The 22392-nt window shown below is 41.9% G+C and overlaps 1 protein-coding gene across 1 annotated transcript in view; it reads left to right on the forward strand.

Annotated features, from left to right (window-relative positions):
- TP53BP2 (tumor protein p53 binding protein 2) overlaps window positions 1-22392 on the forward strand; it is a 58034-nt gene that overhangs the window by 31880 nt on the left and 3762 nt on the right. Inside the window, exons 5-17 of the mRNA XM_030944377.1 lie at window positions 1903-2004; window positions 4420-4594; window positions 5955-6136; window positions 6503-6667; window positions 7073-7310; window positions 8967-9095; window positions 10257-10396; window positions 11138-11633; window positions 12039-12820; window positions 14662-14799; window positions 15372-15505; window positions 16502-16668; window positions 20252-20451. Coding sequence (XP_030800237.1) covers window positions 1903-2004; window positions 4420-4594; window positions 5955-6136; window positions 6503-6667; window positions 7073-7310; window positions 8967-9095; window positions 10257-10396; window positions 11138-11633; window positions 12039-12820; window positions 14662-14799; window positions 15372-15505; window positions 16502-16668; window positions 20252-20451 — 3048 coding nt within the window. The remainder of the gene's footprint in view (window positions 1-1902; window positions 2005-4419; window positions 4595-5954; window positions 6137-6502; window positions 6668-7072; window positions 7311-8966; window positions 9096-10256; window positions 10397-11137; window positions 11634-12038; window positions 12821-14661; window positions 14800-15371; window positions 15506-16501; window positions 16669-20251; window positions 20452-22392) is intronic.

The following is a 22392-nucleotide window of genomic DNA, read 5'->3' on the forward strand; positions in this document are numbered from 1 at the left end:
TGTTTTACTGATAAGAAATAATAAACACCTGAATCAGAACATGAAATGCCATCTCAGGTGCCTTCATTCCAGACCCAGAGGAACCACAACTGGTACCCCCACAACTGGTTGTTTATGTTTCAGACATAAAAGGACTGAAATCACCTCCTCTAACCGTGGTGAGGGGACTTCTGCTCTGGAATCACTAAGGTCAGCCAGAGCACTCTGACCAGGAGCAGGAATAGAGGGTCCTTGCCTTTGGCCAGGAGGAGAAAGGATGACTGGGCACACTGGACTGTGTGGATTCCATGGCCTGGCACATCAGATCCACACAAGTAGAAAGCTGTGGTAGATAACTGATGGGTGTTACTGATGCCATCAAGGCGCACAGGAGTGCAGAACCCATCTGGGAGTGACTGGGGGATGCCAGGTGTTGTCTGTAATACAGGCTGAGGTGAGTTTGACAGGGGACAAATGGCAAAAGCATCCCATGTGACTGGCCCAGAGGCCCTGGTACCCTGGGCTTCAGTTACCTCAGGAGAGGGCACTTCAAGGATCCTAAGGGGTTCTGATAGGGTTTAGCTGTAGCTACTGTGAATACAGAGAAGATCAGTTATCCACCCTGCCTGGCACAAAAAGACCTTCACTGTGGGATTATTTCAAGTTGAAGACTAGCAAGTGACAATTGCTACCAGGACAGTGCACTGGCAGCAACATCACATCAACTGAGACTCTGTAATTCCTATCCCTGAACTAATTCATTGACTGGAGAGCCAAGGAGTGCTCAGCAGGGCCCACTCACCCTTTAGCAGCCCCAAATGGCCACTGCAAAAGTCTGATGGGGCTTTGAGAGACATGTTCTGTGGTGACATGGCACCTTGGAGAGAATTGAATCAAAGGGACTAATTTTTGAAATAACCTCATAAACTCTTGGGAAAAGCAAAATGGCATTGAGTAAGCATATTGTGACACTTGTGACCCAGGCCTCTGGAAGAATTACCATTATAGTGAAAATGGAGGCTTTCCCTCTTTGGAGATACAGGTGCAAATAGTACCATGGAAAGAAATGAGAGGCTGTTGTGGAGAGGCTGGTAAAGACTGCTCTAAAATCGAAACAAAGCTTCCAGCAGTTACCATCCTGGCTTTCAGTTTTCAGGATGTCACCAAATCTATGGGCTCCCATAGCTGTGCTTGTACAGGTGATCTCAGAGCCACAAATGCACCATACTTCCCCTTCTCTCCTTTCATCAGAATTCTTTTCTCATTACTTCAGTTTGGGGTTTTTTTCCTCTTGCAGTTTTGTCAGAGATCCCTAACTCCAGACTTCAAGTTGACGCCAGTTACTGTTTCAGCATCGAATCCATTGTCTTCCACTCTTGCTCCATAACATTATGGATGTAAGCTTGAATCTAGACTCAGGAAATAGCTGAACAGACAACCAATAACAGTGCTGTCTTTGAGAGTGGTGTTTTCCCTCCTGCCCAGCTATATTTAAACTTTCTATTTTCTTCAGCTTATGTGGAAGTGCTTCAAATTGTAGTGATACACCTACAAGCACAGATCCATGCTGCCACATGCTGAGCATTCTGGGCTCAGTCAGTCAAAGCTGATTCATGCTGAGCTGAATTATAAACGGCTCTGAAATGCCTCTTGAAAATGCTGCTGGGATTTTGTTGCTAGAAACATTAATGTTCCAAAAGATGTCATTTTCTGTGAGTTGTTGGATTGGGCTACACATGTATATGAGCTTACAATTATTTGTTTTACCATAAGAACATAGTGTGTCTCTCCAATTATTTTATTGGGTATTCAGTTGGGTTTTTTGTTTGAAAGAGTTTTATCATCCTTTTCTGCAGTAGCTCTATTAAGTGCTAGCCAAATTAAAAATTCTAGACTTAGCATGCTTTGGGTTTTCTTTGACAGGTAAGTGCCCCGAGGATGGATATGACACTGGCTGAACTTCAGGAAATGGCATCACGCCAACAGCAACAAATTGAGGCTCAACAACAAATGCTGGCTAACAAGGTGAGTTTGGGATGAGATTGTTTACAGCCAGAAACAAAGGTAGTAAGAGTCATGTGAAGTGGAGGGAGGATTGGGGTTTTTTTCACCCCTTCTAAACAGAGGGCTCCTTTTCTTTGGCTGCCTGTTTTTAAATTTGAAAGTCAATGTATGCAAATATCCAGTTGTAAAACATACAAATAATGCCAGTGATAGAAGTGACCATTTAGCTTACTGAAAGGGGCACATAACATTAATATGTTGTCATTCATCCTGGTGGCTCTGTCAGCTCTGTTTGTGCTCCATGTGGTGACCAGCAATGCACCAGTTTGATCACTGAACAGTGCTTTTGTCTCTGCTGTGCTGTCATGCTATCTTGCCTTCTCCTGATAAGAGTTCAGTGTGCTTGGTTTTCTGGGACAGCTGGCTGGAAGAGATATCTTGTATGTGATAAAATAACCTAGGACTGTGATTTATAAAATGCTTGCAGGACAATAACAGAAAAGCTAATGGAAGCACACAGGGTGCTCCTGAATTGTGTAGGGGAAAAATCCTCTGAATGTATCTGCAGAATGGTGGCACAGAGCTCATGTTTTGCTTGAGTGTTGTTGGTACACATTACTCTTGAAAATGTAACTGAAAATGCTGCTTTTGGCAGAGAATTGGGAAATGTGAGCCTGTCTTGAAGAGGGCTCATCTGTCTGGGTGGATGTTCCATGGATTTCAGTGTGCTTTGCTGGGAAGAAGGCTGCTCTGGGCATCTGCTCTCAGTACTTTTCTGTGTCGCACACCCTCTCCTCCTCCCTTTGAGATCAGTTCTGTGTGTCTGTATGTTTAGTACCTTGTTCAGTTCCCTTGGCCCTCAATAATTGTATCTCAGGGAAATGCTTCAAGCCATGGCTTTCTAATAGTTCTGCGGCACCTGCTGAGTGATGTTATGGCCTTCAAAATAGCCAATAAAACTTTTTCTACTTGTGGTAAGAACAGGTGCAACTATGATGCAGGAAATTCGTCAATCAACCAAGTGATGAGAAGTTTCACCTGAAATGTAGCAGCACAATTAATATCCACACTGCCTTGTTTAGTTGGCCAAATAATTTTGCCCTCTTCTCAGTTCCAGCTGAGATGTGTTTGTATGTGAGGGGCCTTAGCTTTCACATCTTCTGTTTCACTCACAGGTGATGGCAATACACCCTGGTCTTATAAATAACACTGTAGTCACAAGAAATAGGAGCACTATTTTTACTGTAAATGATTTTAAAAACAAAAACATGAGTTTGAGTCTGGATAGCTACCCATTGGGTAGGTGTTTGAAGAAGAGTAGCCTTGTGGGTGTCCCACTGGTAGGATTTTTCATTTCAGTGCCTGCCTGGAACAAACTTGCTTTCCTAGGTGCCTCTTCAGAGTGACTTTCCATTGCCTCTTTCCCGCCTTCTGAAATCAGATGCAATATTAAAAATAGATTCTGAGGGAGGAAAAATACCCTTTCTTTTTAGACACGAGCTGTAATCTCTTTTTTTTGTGACATTTTCCTGCGTGGGAGTGACTCTAAAGTAGTGCATACACTGAGCCTGGTCCTGGTTTTCTCCAAAAGGCAGGCTCACTTTTTTGCTCTGCCTGTTTTATTCCAGGTGTACAAGAATCCCTGTCTTCTAAATCTGACTGGTGATTTTTTTTTTTCTTTTGTGGGTTTGGTTTTCTTGGAGGAAGTGTGGATTTCTAATGTTAGCAAGCAGTGGTAGTCTTGGATTTTAGTGAGTGCTTGGGAAAGTCTCACTAGTTCTACTCCCCTGGAGCAACCTGTCATCTCCAGAGCTGGAAGCCATGTACAATGGCCAGTGATTTAAAGGAATTTTTTGTAGATGATCTACTGGTCCCATGGTTTCTTCTAAGTCTAAACTAGACATATGTATGTAGAAACTGATAACACATTATTTTACTCTCTAAATGCAAAAAGATCCTCTCCACTAAGGTGATATCTTTTGTTCAAATGAAGGCCAGTTCACTGTAAAAGGTTTTCCAGTGTCTTAATGTGTGGTGGTCATTATCAGGAGATAATGATCTGATATCTGATCATTATCGGAGGTTTGGTGTGCAGCCATCCTCCATCTCAAGGAGGTTTTAGCAGAACTAGTAAAAGTACGAAATAGTAATGGAAATTACCAATGGTTTATGGAATACCTTCTACATAAAGAATGTCTAATATTTTCCAGCACGACTTAGTTGTTTAAAATGTGATATAATGATATATGTGATATAATGATATATGTGATATAATGAAATATGACAGAGATATGTAAAGTACAAACAGCATGGAGAAGGTGGAGAGGAAGAAATGTAGCTCAAGAGCTGAGTAGTGATTAAAACAAATTGGTAAATGTCTTGGAAGAGGAATGCTTAAATTTTTCTTAGACTTCAAAATCTTTGCCTTGACTGCAGGAGCAGCGCCTGAAATTCCTGAAGCAGCAAGATCAGCGCCAGCAACAGCAAGCTGCTGAACAGGAAAAACTGAAGAGATTAAAGGAAATTGCTGAGAATCAAGAAGCCAGACTTAAGAAAGTGAGAGCACTGAAAGGTCATGTGGAGCAAAAAAGACTCAGCAATGGGAAATTAGGTGAGTTGCTGCTTAGGGGAAGGTAGCCTGGGATTTTTCATGAAATGCAGTTCTTAGAAGTCAAAAAATTCTGATGATTTTCAGTGAGTCAGAGGAGTTATTTACAGCATTCCAGGAGATGGTAATCTTAACAATTTCACATCTTTTATTTACCAAGGGAACGCATGGCTGACCTAGAACAAAATATATTTTCTTACTATATTTTAAAACATCCTGTAAGAGCACCCTGTATTTTGAGCCTAGCATGTCTGCTCTTTAATTACAGTGTACTTTTTTCCTTACTTGAATACCTTTGTGCACCACAGTAACTTTTTCCATCCTGCATGTCAATATCCTACACATTTGGAGTGTTATTTTCTTGGCTTTAACAAAGCTTAGCCTGGTACCCAAGTTACCTTCTATGCAAGAGGTAACTAATGGCCAAATTAGCTGCATATTTGCTTTTTAGTTATGTGAATCTGACAGGGTCTCACTTGCTATGGTACTGGTTGGGTGCTTAAAGTTCAGTGTGTTGATACAACATTAAGTCTGAAATAAATATTTATTCTTCTGCCTACCTTTTCATGCTCTCTGCGGTGCAGAACTTGTTATTTCCAGCCTGTCTCGACTGAAAACATGAATACATTGTTTTAGTAGGAAGCATTTTGGTTGACAGATGAAGCAAAAGTGTTTTTCTGTTGGAAAATCCCTTTTCTGCTTGGGTTCTGTTGCACAAAAGAAATGCATGTTTTAAGGCTTGGAAGGATGGTAGAATAATACAAGATCTTGGAGCATGTGAATCTCTTTTCCTGCACCATCCCCAGCAGGTCTGATTTTGGTACTTGCTTGAATTCTAAGTGATTCCTTAAACTTCATTCTACAATAGAACAGTTTCAGTAGTGGGAGCAGCTGATGACAGATGTTTGTAATAGACCCGAAAAAGCTCTCTGAAGTCTTTGTCACCCATGTGACAACTTGGGTGTTTTGTCACTGATTCTTATGACCTGAATTCAGAGTTCCAAGTATCATAAATATGCCTTGTGGTTTAGTGAGTATCTTCCTGCTGAATTCAGCATTCAGTGGATTTAGGCTTCTCCAGATGAATTCAGTCTGGCATTGTGGTTTTGTTTATTTCAATACTTCAGAAAGTCTTGAAAAAAAAATTCTCTTTCTCTCTCTGTCAGTGCTCTCTCTAAGTAGACCAAATTTCCATAACCATTCTAGTGAGCCTGCATTTGCCAGAGCTCAGAGGAAGAGCTGGTGTGACAGGGCAGTGGCTTTGGCTGAGCAGCCCTGCTCTGCCTCCTTAAGTGCTGCCTTGGAAGCAGCCCACGCTGGGCTGGTTCTCAGGGCAGCTATTGTGCTCTGCCCTTCTTTGCAGTGGAGGAGATTGAACAGATGAACAGCCTGTTCCAGCAAAAGCAGCGCGAGCTGGTGCTGGCCGTGTCCAAAGTGGAGGAGCTCACCAGGCAACTGGAGATGCTGAAGAACGGCAGGATTGATGGTTACCATGACAACCAGTCGGCTGTAGCTGAGCTCGACCGCCTCTACAAGGAGCTGCAGGTAATGGGGGGCCAGCCTGGGACCCTCAACTCTTCTGGGCTTAAAGTTGGTTGGGTTGTTTCTTACCTTGTTGGAAAGAAATCCCGTTGCTCCTGTTCCTGCCAGGGCTGTGTGTTGCGTGACAGCCTGCATGCTGGATAGTTGTGCTGGGTTTAAGGTAAAGAGGGGAAGGAGCACACTGTCTGTACCTTTCCTTTCTGCAAGATTTGGAGTCTAACCAAAGTTTTCTCCGGAGGGAAAACATGACTTGACTTTTTAGAAGGCTTTTCTCTTTCCAACTGTTTCCTGTCCTGGATCGTGAAAGTGAATTTGTTTTTATTTTGGTTGTTTTCCCCTCCTCCCCCACTGCTTTGTGAATTTATTCAGTTGAGGAACAAACTGAACCAGGAGCAGAATGCCAAGCTGCAGCAACAGAGGGAGTGTTTGAACAAGCGCAACTTGGAGGTGGCAGTCATGGACAAGCGTGTTAATGAGCTGCGCGAGCGGCTCTGGAAGAAAAAGGCAGCTCTGCAACAGAAAGAGAATGTACCAGTAAGTGGGGGCTATTTCATAACTAAAACATTAATTCTGTGTCTTGTCTCTACAGCCTGAAGTAAAGACTTGCTTGGGGGGAAGGCTGTGGAGATGCTAGACTTGTTGTCTTTATCCATATGTAGTGGAAGTCTTGTATTATTAAAGTCCTTTTCATGGTACATTAGTGTTAACCTACTTACTCTTTACAGACAAGAGGTCTTATGTTGTTGTGGAATTCTACTTTAGATTATTTTTTTCCTATTACCACCTCAGCTTTATAATTCTCAGAGCTGTTTCAAAAAAGCACTTTTGATATTGGAATGTCATTTGCTACTTGCTCTGTTCTTTTCTACTTATTTTTTAAACTCTGTGAATGGATACTGTAGAATAAAATTCTTTATATTTCCTTTTTTCCCCGCCAAGGTTTCTTCAGATGGGAATTTACCACAGCCAGTGGCTTCTGCTCCAAGCCGAGTGGCAGCAGTAGGTCCTTATATCCAGTCCTCTACTATGCCACGTATTGCTTCCAGACCTGAGCTCTTGGTGAAGCCAGCATTTTCAGATGGGACACAAGCTCTGCAGGTACCTGATGGGCCACTGAAAACACAAACACTGCCCAATATGAGAGCTGGGAACAGTTCACAAGTTAAAGCTCCTGCAGGTAATAGCTTACAATTAATATTTTTTTGTCCAGACGTGTTTTGTTTCCTTACCTCACAGCTCTGTTTTGATGCTTTGTCTTTTTAAAAGCAAAGTGTTATTTGAGATGCCAGTATTGCTACTTGCCATGTTTTCTGCACCAGTGAATATATTTTAGAAGCACTGAGGTTCTGTGATTCAATGTTAAAAATGAAGTAAATCTCTCAGTGAGCACTTTGAGTCCTCCTAGAGGAGGACTTTTCTATAATTTCTATTTTCTATAATTATTTATTTTAAAGTTCTCCTAAGAGCTATCCAACAGCATGTTTTGAGTTTTGTAGAGGCAATTCTAGTACATGCCTGGTGCCTGGATTTAAAAACTGGCAGTGCCAAGTTTTCTGATTGAGCATTTTGGAAATGACACATGTGAAGGATTAACCAACATGACAAATTTCGCAAAGGTGGCGATTGCTTGGAGCACAGAAATAGCAGTGAAGTTACTGACTTGCTGGAGAGTGAGGTTTGGCCTCTCCTCCTTGGAGAGTTAATGGAGATTTGTTGGCTTCTCTCTGTGGCTTTCTCCTCTGAGAGACAGTTCAGTTCAGCAAGAGAAGTCTAAAGAAACTTTTAGAGAGTTGTAAATCTCTCTTCTGTGCTGTCCTGGGAGAAGATTTCCTTTTCAGCTGGGAGAGAAGTGAAACACTGAAGCAAGAAGTGGAGACTGAGCTTGCAGAATAGTTCTGTTTATTTTCTATCTCCCTTCCTCCATATCCAATTCTGGCAGATACTGCAGTGAACGTTGCACAAAAGCAGTTCCAAGTGTCTCTTGCTGTATTGGAGAATGGAGGATTGTTTTTTTAATTTGGTTTGCTCATCCTAGAACTTTTGGAGTGGAATTTAAGCTCTAGACCACACAAAATATGAATTTTTGCTAGAGGAATGCATGGTGGTTAGCTATTTGAACTAAAATATCACTTATTTTTTAGCATTTGGATAAAAGGACTGCTTTCCTAAAGAGAGTTTTTGGTACTTTGTCAGAATGAAATTTTCTGCTGCTGTTTGAATTTAACATTACTTAGGTTACTTAGAATTTAGTAGAGAAAATTTGGTGAAATACTTAATAGGAGATTGCAAGCATTTTCTTAGTGGTTTTTGCAGATCTCTACTCCAGTGAATGTAAAGATCATAGATCTTTAATGCAGACCCTGTATGCACATTAAACACACAGATGAATTTTCTCCTGTTTTGGTTATCCCTGGCAGAATCTGTCTATGCTTTAAAGCATCATGTTTTTCTTTGCACAATATATCATTTTAATACTTAACATTGTATCACTTTTAGCACAGATACTCAAGGAAAGTTTCCTACTAACTGAAAAGAAGCCAATCTAGAGAAGTTTCTTTTTTGAATGCTTTAAATGCAGATGTGTGCTATAGCAAAGAGTTTTGCTGCTGCTTTTGGTGGTAGTTCTTGAACTTCATTTGCATTCTCTTTTTGAAACAAATTAAAATCTCTAATGATAGGTTTTATAGCTGTTAACCTCTATGTGATACTTTTACATTGGCTAGACCTGACTCTTACAGAAAAAAAACCTATTGTAATAAGTCAATAAAATATTGTAATAAATCAATAAAAACTAATATTCTAGCTTAATCTGTTCCACTTAATCTCTCCCTAGGTTCTGTGGTCCCCAATGCAAAACCTTCCCCATCTGCTCCTGACTGGGGTAGTTCAAATACAGACAATCATATTAATCAAGGATCAACCTTGACTTCAGGAAAAGGAATTGTTACAAATGAAGGACAAGGTATGTTCTTGTGTGCTTGGCTAATCTTAAAATTTGGAGAATCTAATTGATGATACCTCTCTTCTAAATGCCTCAGTAAATAATTGAGAATTCATTTGAAAGCACAAAAATATACCGAAGAACATTGCCATTGCTTTGCTGTCGGAAACACAAGGCAACCCCATGGAAGGCTAATGAATTACTTTATTATACTATATTATTCTATATTATATTACATTTCATCTAAACTGATTCTGCACAAGCACCCAACTCAACTCAACTGCCCAGAATCTCGTGACCATCTGCTGACTGACAGTCTGCACACACACTTGGCCCTGATAGGCCAAGGAAACAAAACGCCATCACTCTGGGTAAACAATCTCCATATTGCATTCTCCTTTGGCACAGCACAGGAGCAGTGAATGAGAGAAGAGTTGTTTTGATCATTCTTTTCTCTGCTTCTCTCACTGGTTGTCTCAGGTTCAGAGAATGTGATTCCCACACTTTGCTATGGTGTTGCAGGGTTTTTAAGAAGAAAGAAACCAAACTCACAACTTACATCAGGTGGTGAAGAAAATCCTAGTTCCTTCTTACATGCTTCTGTTGAATTTGCATAATACAGCATTTGACAGGCCCAGGGGCCCTTAGTGCAGAGATAGGATGCAAAAAGCATCCCCTGCATACACTCTGGTAAATACTGCACACAGCAGTATAGGAAAGCAGGACAACCCTGATGATGAGGAGAAATGATGAGGAGGACTCCATCTTATCAGAAGGCTAATTAATTGCTTTATTATACTATATTATTCTATATTATATTACACTATATTACACTGAATCTGCCAAGCACTCAACTGCCCAGAATCTTGTGACTGTCAGCCGACACACACACATGGATTCAATTGGTCAGTGAATCAAAACACACCAGAATCCAATCAAGCAAATTCCTTCAGGTAAATAACCTTCCTCAGTGCATTCCACTCGTTCCAAAACACAGGAGCAGTAAGTGAGCTAAGAATTGTTTTTTCTTTCTCTGAGGTTCAGAGAATGTGAATCCTAGAAATATCTTTGGGAAGTTGTGCCTTGCATTTCTCTGTGAGGAGAAACGCGGCCGCACAGCAGGACTCTCACCCCTACAGTTGTGCCATCCCTTTTGAAAGTTGTCTCCTCTCTCTTCAACAGCAGCTGAAGGAGAGGCTCTTTTACGAGACAGAGAGAAGAAGGTGCGTCCATTCTCCATGTTTGACTCTGTGGAGCAGTCTGCTGGGCTGGGCACGCTGAGGAAGAACCAGAGCAGCGAGGATCTCCTGAGGGAGGCACAGGTATGCAGGGAGCCCTGGCTGCTGCTTTCCATCTGCCAGGCCTTACCCACAGCTCTTCTCAGAGCTCTCTGCCAGCCACATTAGAAGTAGTGAGGTCAGCTTTTTAAAGACTGCTTCTGAGAAAAAAAACCTCTTAGGCTTTTAATGGCAGTTGGTAACTCCAAATGATTCTCTGCAGTCACTGTGGTGGGAATCTATGGCTGTATTACTTGTACAAGTGTGTATTTATTCCCCCAAATATACAAGTTTGGGGTTTTTTTCAAAATCATCTAGGTACCTTTTTCACTCTTCAATGCAACAGTGTCCTTCAGATGTTTGACAGCAGTAAAACTTGCCACCTCGATTTTGGCATGAGGACAGAGTTTGATCAGATAGAGGTACACTAGCCTACAACTGGGGATGACAGGTGCTTTGTTGGAGAGCAGCCTCTTGCCAACTGAGTGTCTGATATCTCTGGAGAAATTACTCTGCTCTGTCATTGCTCCTGTTTTAGACATAGCTGTTACAGAAGAATTAAAGAGAATAGGCTCAAAGTATTTAAAAACATCAGTGATGACAAAATGTTTCAAGCAGTTTCTTCCTGTTGTAAACCTTATTACAACATTGATGCTGTAAGCCTTATTTACAGCAGTAGTAGACATAAGATACTGTGTCATACTTTGAGGCTCTTTGGTCCTTCATAGCAGAACTCCTAAATCATGTTTTACTGTTTTATCTTAATGAATTTTTTTTGTGTTTCAGACAACCAATAAAAATGTAACCAAGGTGCCACCACCTGTCCCCACTAAACCAAAACAGATAAACTTGCCTTACTTTGGTCAAGCCAGTCACCTTCAACCTGCTGATACAAAGCTGGATGGAAACCTGCAGAAGCTGCCTTTGGCTATTACAGCTGTGGGGAACAAGCAAAAACCAGTGGTACAGCAGCCTTCTCATCCTTCTCAGCAGATACAGCAAAGAATTTCAGTACCTCCTGCAGGTTCTTCCTCTAGCCAGGATCAAATTCTTCCTTCCTCCAAACAGGAGAGTCCCCCAGCAGCAGCTGTGAGACCTTTTACTCCCCAGCCATCCAAAGAGACTTCGCTGCCACCATTTCGAAAGCCTCAGACTGTGGCTGCCAGTTCCATTTACAGCATGTACACCCAACAGCAGACTCCTGGGAAGAACTTCCAGCAGGCAGTGCAGAGTGCTTTGACAAGGGCACAGACCAGAGGGACCACACTTCCCAAAGTGGTAAGCATGTGGCTCTCTCCCTCTCTTCTGTCTGATAAACCTCAGATGGATGTTCTTTCCACCTGGTCTCTGGGTATGAAGCTGTTCGTCAGGAGAGTTAAGTGGGTGAGGGCAGTGTAAGAATCTTGGGTGGATCTTCCATGCTGTGTAAGAGTGTTAACAAGAAGTGCAGAATGTGTGTCTTGGGTTTGCAAGATAACTAATGGTAGATCTGCTTACCAGATTGGTTCTGTTCAGTTTTTTGTCTTCTGCTTCTTTGCTCTACATAAAGAATACACAACCTGATTCACCTTTCTTTATTGTTCTCTTGAACATCTGTTGAGTATTGAGTTTTGTTCTCTTGAGTATTTGTTGTTGATCAAATACCCAACCTTGTTTCCCCTTGACCCCTCTCTGACCTGCTCCACAGTGTACGGCAAGCCTGTGATGGCAGGAGCTGGATTGCAGAACCAGCTGCCGCAGACGGACAACGTCTACTCCAACCTCCAGGGCAAGCCAGGCAGCCCAGAGCCAGAGATGGAAACAGCAGCTTCTGCTCATGAGAACCATGAACCAGAGAGGATCCCCCGTCCCCTGAGCCCCACCAAGCTGCTGCCCTTCCTGTCCAACCCCTACCGCAACCAGAGCGACGCCGACCTGGAGGCGCTGCGCAAGAAGCTCTCCAACGCGCCCCGGCCACTGAAGAAACGCAGCTCCATCACTGAGCCTGAGGGGCCCAATGGCCCCAACATCCAGAAGCTGCTCTATCAGAGGACCACTCTGGCTGCAATGGAGACTATCTCAGCTCCCTCGCATCCCTCCAAGCAGACAGCATCGGCTGCCAGTCCTGAAAGCCCAGTGGAAATCCCAAATCCTTATCTAAGCACGGAGGCAGAAAAGGAAACGGCTGCTTCCATGCCAGAAGTGGCTATTGCTGAGGAGACAGAAAGCACAGCAGCAGAGCAGAGTGAAGCTGCTCTTGCCCCTGTGCCTTTGGAGCCTGTACCTGAAGCTGTGTCAGACAGCGATGAACTCACGCAGCCCAAGCCAGAAGAGCCAAACCTAGAAGCTCCACTGCCACTGGAGGTGTACATGGAAGAATATCCTCCATACCCACCACCTCCCTATCCATCAGGGGAACCAGAGAGTTTGGGAGAGGACTCATTCAATATGAGGCCTCCTGAAGTTACTGGACAGTTTTCCTTGCCTCCTGTAAGTATTAGCTTACAACGGGGGTGCCCTGTCAATAAATCATCCCAAGTGCTGCCATAAATCCTGTGCTTTGTGTTGTAGAGCTCATGCAGATGTGGGAGAACAGTCACACAGTCTAGAAGTCTCTCTGTTGGTGTCTGTTCTGTTTGTGTGATGCTCTTATCTCCAGACAGTAATGAAAAGTCTCTCTTGTCCCTAGAATTAATGACATAATGAAAAGTTTCAAATGGAATACACAAATAGTAAAACTCTACAGAGCTGTAAAGAATCCTTCCTTCTAGAAGTCTGGCTACACTCAGATTTTACTTCCTTTTAAAGAAAAATCAAAGCTGATTTTTTTTCCTTTAGGTACAGATACAGATTTCACAAGCATTTCCCACTATTGCTAGCATGAGCTGGGGACTAATTTTCTTAATCCTGGATTGCATTTGTTTATCTGACAGTGCCTTTCTTGAAAAATACGTAGGAACAGACTTCTTTAGTTTTTATCTAAGAAACTCATTTGTAGATATCAGCTGTTTGTACTTTTTCTACTGAATGTTTCCTGAACTTCTTTGTAATCTGATTTACCATCAGCCTACTCTCAAGTTGCATCAAAATGGAGTCTCTTGGGGCTGGGAGGAGGCAGCATTTTTACTATTTTATTTTGCAAGTTTGTATCTCTGTGAGGTATGATGTTATCTCTCTGTTTCAGAACAAAAATGCTTAATGTTTTTGGTTTCTCAAAGACATGCTTTAAAAACCTATCAAGAGTAGAGTTTTGATAACAGTTGCCTGATACATGAAAGTGGTTTTTTCCTCTATCACTTCAGTGCAGAGGAGTTTAAACATTTAAACGGGCTTTTTAACCTTGTAATTTGTGCATGGAGTAGACATTTCATGTGTTCATGCTTTAAAGATTTTGTTCTTGCTCCCTTTTACAAGGAAACTTGAATGGTAGGATTTCCTGACTTGTGAGAACTCACTTCTGCTTGGTTTTGTAGTAATTCTGCAATGATGGGAAGAAACCAGCCCAACTTCTTGATTTCATATTTAAATCTGTGGGTTGTTCTGCCAGGCTCACTCTTGGAAAAGCCACTACTTTTGATATTACATACAAATCTACAGGCAGAAGAGCATTTTCATGGGAATCTCTACTTAAATATCTCCACATGCCTGCTCTTGCAGAATATGAGTCAGTTCTATTCATCTTTGCCTGGACATCTGTCAGAAATTTACATACCCTCGTGAATGGTCTTATTGCTGCTGCCCAGGCAGCTGGGCGAGCGCTGAGCTAATGTGAGTGTGTTCCCTAAAGCAGTGGGTACAGACTCAGCTATAGAAATACTTGGGAATCAGTGGCAGAATCTAGAGCAATTCTATACTCAGTTCTGTATTTTCCCAAAACCATTTTCCATCACTGTTTGCTCCTGCTAACCTCTGGTATACTTGCAAAAATGTTAGGAACTTTAGATCAGCGCTTACATTAGTGTACTTTGTGGAGTGTGCTGCTTGGTTTGTCTAACAGCTATGAGAGTTAATGGTGAAATTGTTCAAAAACAAACAAACAAGCATCTTTTCCTGGTCTCTGGTAGTTTTGCTACTTTGTTGGTGTTTGATCAAAGTAACTTCTGTATGAGAGCTGAACAATGACCTTGTCCAGAGATAAAGGCAGAGATCTGTCATAACATGCTTAATCTAATATATTCACAACATGTTTGGGGATTGGTAAAAAATACTATAAATTTCCTATTAGACACTTTTCTAGTTAATCATTTCTGCTGTCATTCCCAAATAAGCACTTTTGCATTCATCATCTTTCCAGGAAAAAAGTGCCTGTAACTTGTGTCACCTTTTCACAGGGGAAAAGGACAAACTTGCGTAAGACTGGCTCCGAAAGGATTGGCCATGGAATGAGAGTGAAATTCAATCCCTTGGCATTGCTTCTGGATTCATCTTTGGAGGGGGAGTTTGACCTCGTGCAGAGAATAATTTATGAGGTACAAATGCTAATTTGTAGGACAAGGAATTGCAATGCTGGTTGAAACTGGGAAGTCATAGCTTTTCTGGACTAGTGCAGAACCTAGATCTGTTCTTGAGGAGATGAAATCCTGACAGGTTCTAAGTGGTCATACTTGGAGGCTGATTTTAAGTGTGTTAAATCCACAGTGGATTTTTAGCATCAAGACTATAAATTTTCAGGACAACTTTTTCTCATTTTTTAATGTAGTGTTTCATTCCCTGTCTGGCATGTTACCAGATAATTTGGTAGGCAAAATCCATGTGAACTTTGCTCACAGTTAAATAAACATAGATCAGAAATTTATTGACAGTACTTTTAGTAAGTTATCAAGATCCTGTTTCTCTGAACCACACTGTTAAAGGGAGACTGCAAGCTTAAATATGAATCTTGGTGCAAAGTTGGTAGTGAATTAGTCTTCTTGCTCATGTCCTTCCTAGAAATACATCACAAATTCATATTTCATAATAATACAAGTAATTTTTGTATGAGAAGAGATGTTTATTCCAGAGAGTTTCACCTGAATGTGATTGTTCCTTTCTGGCTGGCCAGGTGGAAGATCCTAGCATGCCCAATGATGAAGGAATTACTGCTCTGCACAACGCTGTGTGTGCCGGGCACACGGAAATTGTGAAGTTCCTGGTGCAGTTTGGCGTGAATGTGAATGCTGCAGACAGTGATGGATGGTGAGACTTTCATTAAGTGCCTCCTTATGGATGTTCTCCACTAGAGTCAGGACTTGGGAGCTGCTGTAGGTCCCTCACAATGTCCCTTGCTTTTCTCCTGTGGAGCTGGCAATGAGTTTTCTTTCCAAAGTAGAGCAACAGCAGTTCTTTGTGGGGTATCATATGGTACTGTGCAGATGGGAAAATAGGGAAATTAAAACAATATTCCATGTGTGAAAAAACCATTGTAGGGGTGGACACAGTTGTCAGGAAATTGCTCTGTTTCTTTGAGATATTGAAGACCGCTTATAATGAGCTTTATGCTGAATATCCTCTGTGAGATAACCTATAACTTACTCATGCTCTGGAGCAGTATCTGGCCCTGCAAACTCTCCCCAGTTCTTTGTCCAATAATCAGCCAACTTAAAACCAAAATAAAGTGGAAAACCATAACCTTCAAACAAGCTTGCAGCGATGATGTGTTACAAATCTTTTTTACAAATAACTAGGGAGATTATTTATGGAAGGCTAGTGCAGGGGGTAGTGATTTTACTGTTACTTCTGCCTATAACAGAAGTGCTTGAGGCCTAAAACTGAATAAAGATGTTTGTGCTCCCTCAGTCTGAGGGGTTATCACAATTACATGCACTTGTCACAAAGTCAAATCTCGAAGTAATTATCTAGATTGTAAGAGGCATGATGTCAGGAAGATTTCTGGGTGGGTTTTCAGTATTGATTAATTGTTGAATTTTTAGTGCCTTAATGAATGTTCCTAAAATGTTAATGGATTACAGAAAGGTAGAATGACTGGAAATCTGTATGGAAACTTAGCTTTAGGGCTCAAGCAACTCTCAGTAGCTCCTGTTCCTGTGAAAAGTGATTGCTCTTGACGTGCTGAGTTAGGTGTTGTGCTGGGCAGGGCTGATTGCCCAAGTCCTGCAGGCTTGGATGCTGTTTGCTCCCAGGGCTCTGTGAGCAGTGGGAGTGAAGTGCCATCCTTCTGTGCTTGCCTTGCAGGACCCCTCTGCACTGTGCAGCATCCTGCAATAACGTGCAGGTGTGCAAGTTCCTGGTGGAGTCGGGGGCAGCTGTGTTTGCCATGACCTACAGCGACATGCAGACGGCTGCGGACAAGTGCGAGGAGATGGAGGAGGGCTACACACAGTGCTCCCAGTTCCTGTATGGTGAGTGCCATCCTGAGCCCTGCAGCACCCCTGGGGCTCCCCTGCTCTCGGGTTTTGTCTTGCTGGAATGGCTCCTGAGGGATTAAAAAGTCTTTTTTGCCAGCCCCATGATCAAGGAAGAAGTTGAGATTCCTCAGCTCTGGTTTTCAAGGTTGTTTATTTTCTCTTATCTATTACATTCTTTCTGACCCACTGAGGTCTGTCCAGCAGGTTGGGTTGAGGCACACTGACCACCCTTGGGGGTGGTGTTATCTTTTTATACCAAGAACTACATGTACTTTATTTACAATAATTTTCCAATACCTATCACCTATGTTAGACAGTCTGTCTCTACCCTAAACCAATCCAGAAGTGTCACCATCACAGCAGAAGGTGGAGGACAAGAAGAAGAAGAAGGGCAGGACATGCCCAGATTTCTCTATCTTGCCTCTTGAACCCCCATTCTAAATCCCCCCAAAATTCTACATTTTAACCCTGTGATAAATTCACTAACATTCTACTCAAACCCTTGTGGCTTGTAAATCTTCACTGAATGAAAGTTGGTAATTTTTTCCATGGGCTAAAATCGAAGGCACAGGTGTCTTTGACTCCGTGCCAGGGTCTGGAGTCCTCCAGGGCAGCCAGAGGAATGTTCTGGGTTCTGACACCCTGCCACCTCTCACTTCATTGGTGCATGAGGAGGGGTGAGTTGCACACTCAGGTTAGGTGCCTGTGCCTCTTGGAAAGAGAGGGGTTTTCACCAGCTTCAGCAGCTTCCTGAGTTTCATCGAGATTAACTTTGTAATACTGACCCTGTGGAGGAGAGCTGAGTAACAGGAGGTTTCTTTATATTAAAAGCTTTGACTGAAACAGGTGCACTGACAGATGCACCACTCAGGTGAATCTTGCCACATGGAACTCCTTTACATGAAAACAAAAGTGGTATGGATATGTCAGTGGGCAGTTTGTAGCTGTTACCTGGTGTCTTGAAATGGGTATTTCCTAATGCGCACCTTAGAAGCAGAAAAGGTATTGCCAAGGTCCTGCCTTGATGGATGTTAGTGAGCACTGAGTTTGACTTTACCTTCCTGACTTTTTTCTTGCATTTAAAAAGAAATCCCATATTAAGTTTAGATTTTATTCAAATAGTAAGGCTACAGAGATACTATCTTTGAATGGAGAAAATGAATTCCCCCTAGGGTGTGATGAGTCTTAGGCAGTGAGGTTTTACATTACTTTACTGTATGTTTTGTGTGTAATGAGGTTTTAAATTACTTTTCTCTGTTTTGTATGCAGCTCATGTCCCCTAGGCACACACCAGCTGGTGTGTCATCTCTCTGCAAGAGGTTAGAGTAACAGCAATGTAACACAGCAGAAAAAGCTGTAAAACTGCCTTTCTGCTTTTGTGGCACAGCCGAGAGCTGAGTTTCTCTAAGCTGCTCCTAAGCCAGGAGATTTCAAAACAGTCTGTCCAGCTGTCCTCACTAAGCTTGAAAACTGTGTCTTTGGTGCCAAATATGTAGTTTTCTTTGTAAAGGGAGGAAGCCTTTTTAAGTGGCATCAAAAATTGTAGGCTAAGCAAAATTCCATTTGGTTTTGTATCCAGACTCTGAGGGAGGTCATCAACACCAAATACCCAAGGAAGGTTGTAGGATTAGATAAAAAAATACTTGTCTAATATTTTAAACTGGTTTTAACTCGGACATGAATTAAGAGATGTTATATTTGTGTTGAACAGCTCTTGAGGGATTTCTTTCAGGAATTTGTCTAATTCTTCGATTCAGATAAACGGCCCATGAGATCCTGTGGAAAGGAGGTCCATTGCCTCATTATATACAGCATGAAGAAATCAATTCTTTTTGTTTGTGGGGGTTTTTATGACTTGCCATCCAATGATTTCACTTGATACTCTGTTTTTTGTTGGGTTTGGGATCTTCTTGTGTTATGAGATACTTTTTGCTGGGTCCTGAAAGGACTGTAAGGGTTTGGCCTATTAAGTTTGGCCAGTTTTTCCAGATTAAAACCACTGAAACTATCTCTTGATGGTATTGATTGTTCAGCTACCAAAGTTCCTTATTGTTTCATCAGAAATAAGTCTTATTGCTAAGACTGGTTCTGCTTGCCTGTAGTTACTGTAAGAAATTATTCCCTGCCTAAAAGTGCTTCTGTAAAAGAAGTTTGGGAATGTGTATCTGTTTCCAGAACTGCACTAAAACCTGGCCCTCTAAACTCATTATTGAGCTAATAAACCCTGGTGTAATTCATTGTTTCACCTCATCTTTTTTGTTGCAAATGATGTCCAATATCAAGTAAGAGGTACAGGTAGGTTTAAATAAAACCAATCATCCTTTAGCATCGATTAAATTACAGGTCTGATGCTACTCAAGTATGGAAATTTTCACTTTGTTAAATGGAATGCCTGTGCTGGCTCTGTTTGCCCCACTACCCTGGTATGACTACAAACACCCCTTTAGGACACCACATGCATTGTGTGAATCTTCTTTGCCTGCTTTGATGCTCAGTGCTCAATCTTCCCTTCCCTGGGTGCAGAGCGTGGCTTTGGCCAAACCTCTGATTGTACCAAATGCAAAAGCAAGGGAAGAGTTTTTCTGAGCAGAGCTTATCATGCACTGCAAGTAATTTAATATTATGTGCTGAGCTGGTGTGCAGAAGTGAAGAAATTTGATTTGAGCAGATGTAGGTGGTAATAGATACTTTGATGAAAAGGGAAATAGAGTGCAGTGTACTCTCTGTTCCTGAAAACATCAAAACCAACCAAAAAAAAATCACAGTAAAATTCAGTATTTTAAAATAATTACCTAAGAGAAAATCAACTGGTGTACAAACTAAGATACCTTTTCCAGTTTTCTGCCCAGAGGCTGAGGAAATGGGTATGGAAAGAAGAGTATCATCTCTGGCTACAGCTGTAAAATGAGCAAGTTCTGAATAACCCTGCAGGGTGCATGTGTGTACTCCAAAACACCTTGGGCGAGAAATCATTTAACAGAATTGAGTTTCTGAAGGCAGTGTTTAAGACAAGAAAAAATATAAAAATAGTGTCAGAAATTAAGAACTGCTGAGATAAGCAAAAAGCAGCTGCAGAGTAGCAGGCAAATCTCTCAGGTTCAGGGCTGAGATGCAACTTGCTTTAAAGTTCTGAAATAAAATGACCCAGGTGGCAAATGACACCACAAGCGTCAGAATGACAGTGGTGGTCAACCCAAGCAGGTATTGCTATCTCTCTGTGACAGAAGGAGATTACTGTTGCACTAAGAGTACAGAAAGTGATTCTTGCTTATCACTTAGGTCTAGAAAGTGTGGACACAAAAATACAATCTTTTGTCAGTCCGTGCTGCTCTCCCCAATTGCCTTGTACTTTTTGAGCATGTTTAAGGAAGAAATCTGTCTGCTGGAAATAACTTCACAAAGCCACTTCTTCCAGGGCCAACTCTGAGTAGGCAGCATGGTGCCAAGTAGGTAGGAAATTTGGTTTTTTTAGCCTGGACTGTCTTCCAGTAAAAATAAAGGAGTCTTCCCTCCCGTCATCCTTTTTGTTTATATCTTTCCTTCTCACTTGAGCTGCTCTGTGTTTGCAATGTTGCAGGAGTGCAGGAGAAGATGGGGATCATGAACAAAGGAGTGATTTATGGGCTGTGGGATTATGAGGCTCAGAATGATGACGAGCTGTCCATGAAGGAAGGGGACTGCATGACAATCCTGCGCCGCGAGGATGAGGAGGAGATCGAGTGGTGGTGGGCACGGCTCAATGACAAGGAAGGCTACGTGCCCAGAAACCTGCTAGGGGTGAGTCCTCGCTGCTTCCAGAGCCAAAAAAATCCCACCCCTGGATATGGAGCGTACACAGCATTGTGTTCTCCTTGGATATCTTGTGTTGAGGTGCAGCTCTAAGAGAGGAGAGGAAGGAGGGGACATTCTCCATCTTTACTTAGGGAGTTGAATGCCTTGGCAGAGTGGGCTAACAGCCTCTGTTTAAGGTACTTACCCAGATTAATGGGTGCCATAGGAATGTGCCCCCTGTTGATGGAGTGACAAACCTATCCTTTGTCTCTGAAAAAAGCCCAGAAGTTTCTTTGCTCGATTAGCAAAAAAGACACCTCATAGGATCTTGCCCATTTCACCTCAAACTTAAGGATAGCCAAGGATAGGAACCAAAAAGTCCTGCTGAGCAATTTACTAGAAAAAGAAGAGAACAAAGAAATTAATGGCTTTTGTGGGGTGTTTTACTAAGAGCAAGAACCTCTTGAACCTGGCTCAGGTTTTCTCTGTAAAGAGTTTTGTTATTTTGCCTTTTATTAAAACTTTTCTGTTTCCAACACCACCACAGAAGCCATCCTGCTGATTTTATGCCTTCTAAGGTAGCTTGGGTGTGATATGAATCTCCAAGAGCTTATGAGACCTGGCTTGAGGAGACCATATATCAGGGTGCCCAAAGGAACAACATGTATCACCACCCTGCTCTACACAGCAGGCCCTAATACCAACCTTGTCTCACCATCTTAGAGAAAAAAAACAAAACCCCAAACATGACATGTGAATAAGGCTTTCTTGAGCATGTTTGTTACTGTCGTATTTTCTGAAAAATCCCTTTGCCCAGGATTTCTCTACTGGGAAGCTGAAAAGCCTCAGATAAAAAGGAAAACAGTATTATCTCATTTGTTTCTGCTGTGTTTTGCTGCTTTGGAATGTAGTTGGAGATTGTTTATCCAACATGTGAATTGTTTTTACTTATTGGCCAATTATGGCCAAGCTGTCTAGGACTCTGAAAAGAGAGTCACGAGTTTTCATTAGTATCTTTTAGCCTTCTGTCTGTATCCTTTCTGTGTTCTTTAGTATAGTTTAGTATAGTATTCCTTAATAGAATATAAATCATAAAATAATAAATTAGCCTTCTAAGAACATGAAGTCAAATTCATCATTCCTTCTAATGACGGGGGTCTCAGAAAATACCACACATGTTCTCAGGCACATGGGGTGATTTTAGGGCTGTCCTGTGTAGGGCCAGGAGCTGAACTCAGTCATTCCTTGGAGGGTCCATTCCAACTCAGGATATTCTATGACTTTTTGAGAATTTTCCCTGTTTCAAGAAAGTGATGTACTGGCACAAAGGGCCTTCAGAACTGAAACTTGCATGAAGGGTGAGTCATGAGTCCTTCCCTGTGTACACAGGGCACCTTTTGATCCAAGGAAATAAGCACTGCAAAAATCTAGGTTATCCTAGTGTTGGAAAACAGATTACATAGCTCAGTGAAGGCAGATCTTTGTTTTCTCCTATGCTTTTAAAATAACATTTAACTATATGCCTAAGGCCTTACATGAATGGCCTCTCCTTCTCTCATCACCTTTTGTATTGCCTTTTATTAAAAACAACACTGTACAAATAAGATACTTTCAATTATGTCCCTGTATTTCTCCTCATAGCTGAGTTGCTAGAAAATGATGGCAGATGGACACATATATAAAAACTCCATTAAGCTTTTTTTCTGCAATTCTAGTTCCCCTGGTGCTGGAGATAAGAGGTTCTCCAAGATTAACCACTGTGAATTTTAGCTGATTGATGTATGATGCTTGAAAGAGGCTGAGCCTACTTCCTCATGCAGATAATCCTTACTCTTAAACTGGTTGGTTTTTGCAGAGCAACTCTGTGTAATGCAAAATCAGTTTTCATGTCTGTATCATTTCCAGGTCAGGCCTCCACACCATGTACTGTGAAATCCTGCCTAACAT

This window comes from Camarhynchus parvulus, chromosome 3 (assembly GCF_901933205.1).
Source record: "Camarhynchus parvulus chromosome 3, STF_HiC, whole genome shotgun sequence".
Lineage (NCBI taxonomy): Eukaryota > Metazoa > Chordata > Aves > Passeriformes > Thraupidae > Camarhynchus > Camarhynchus parvulus.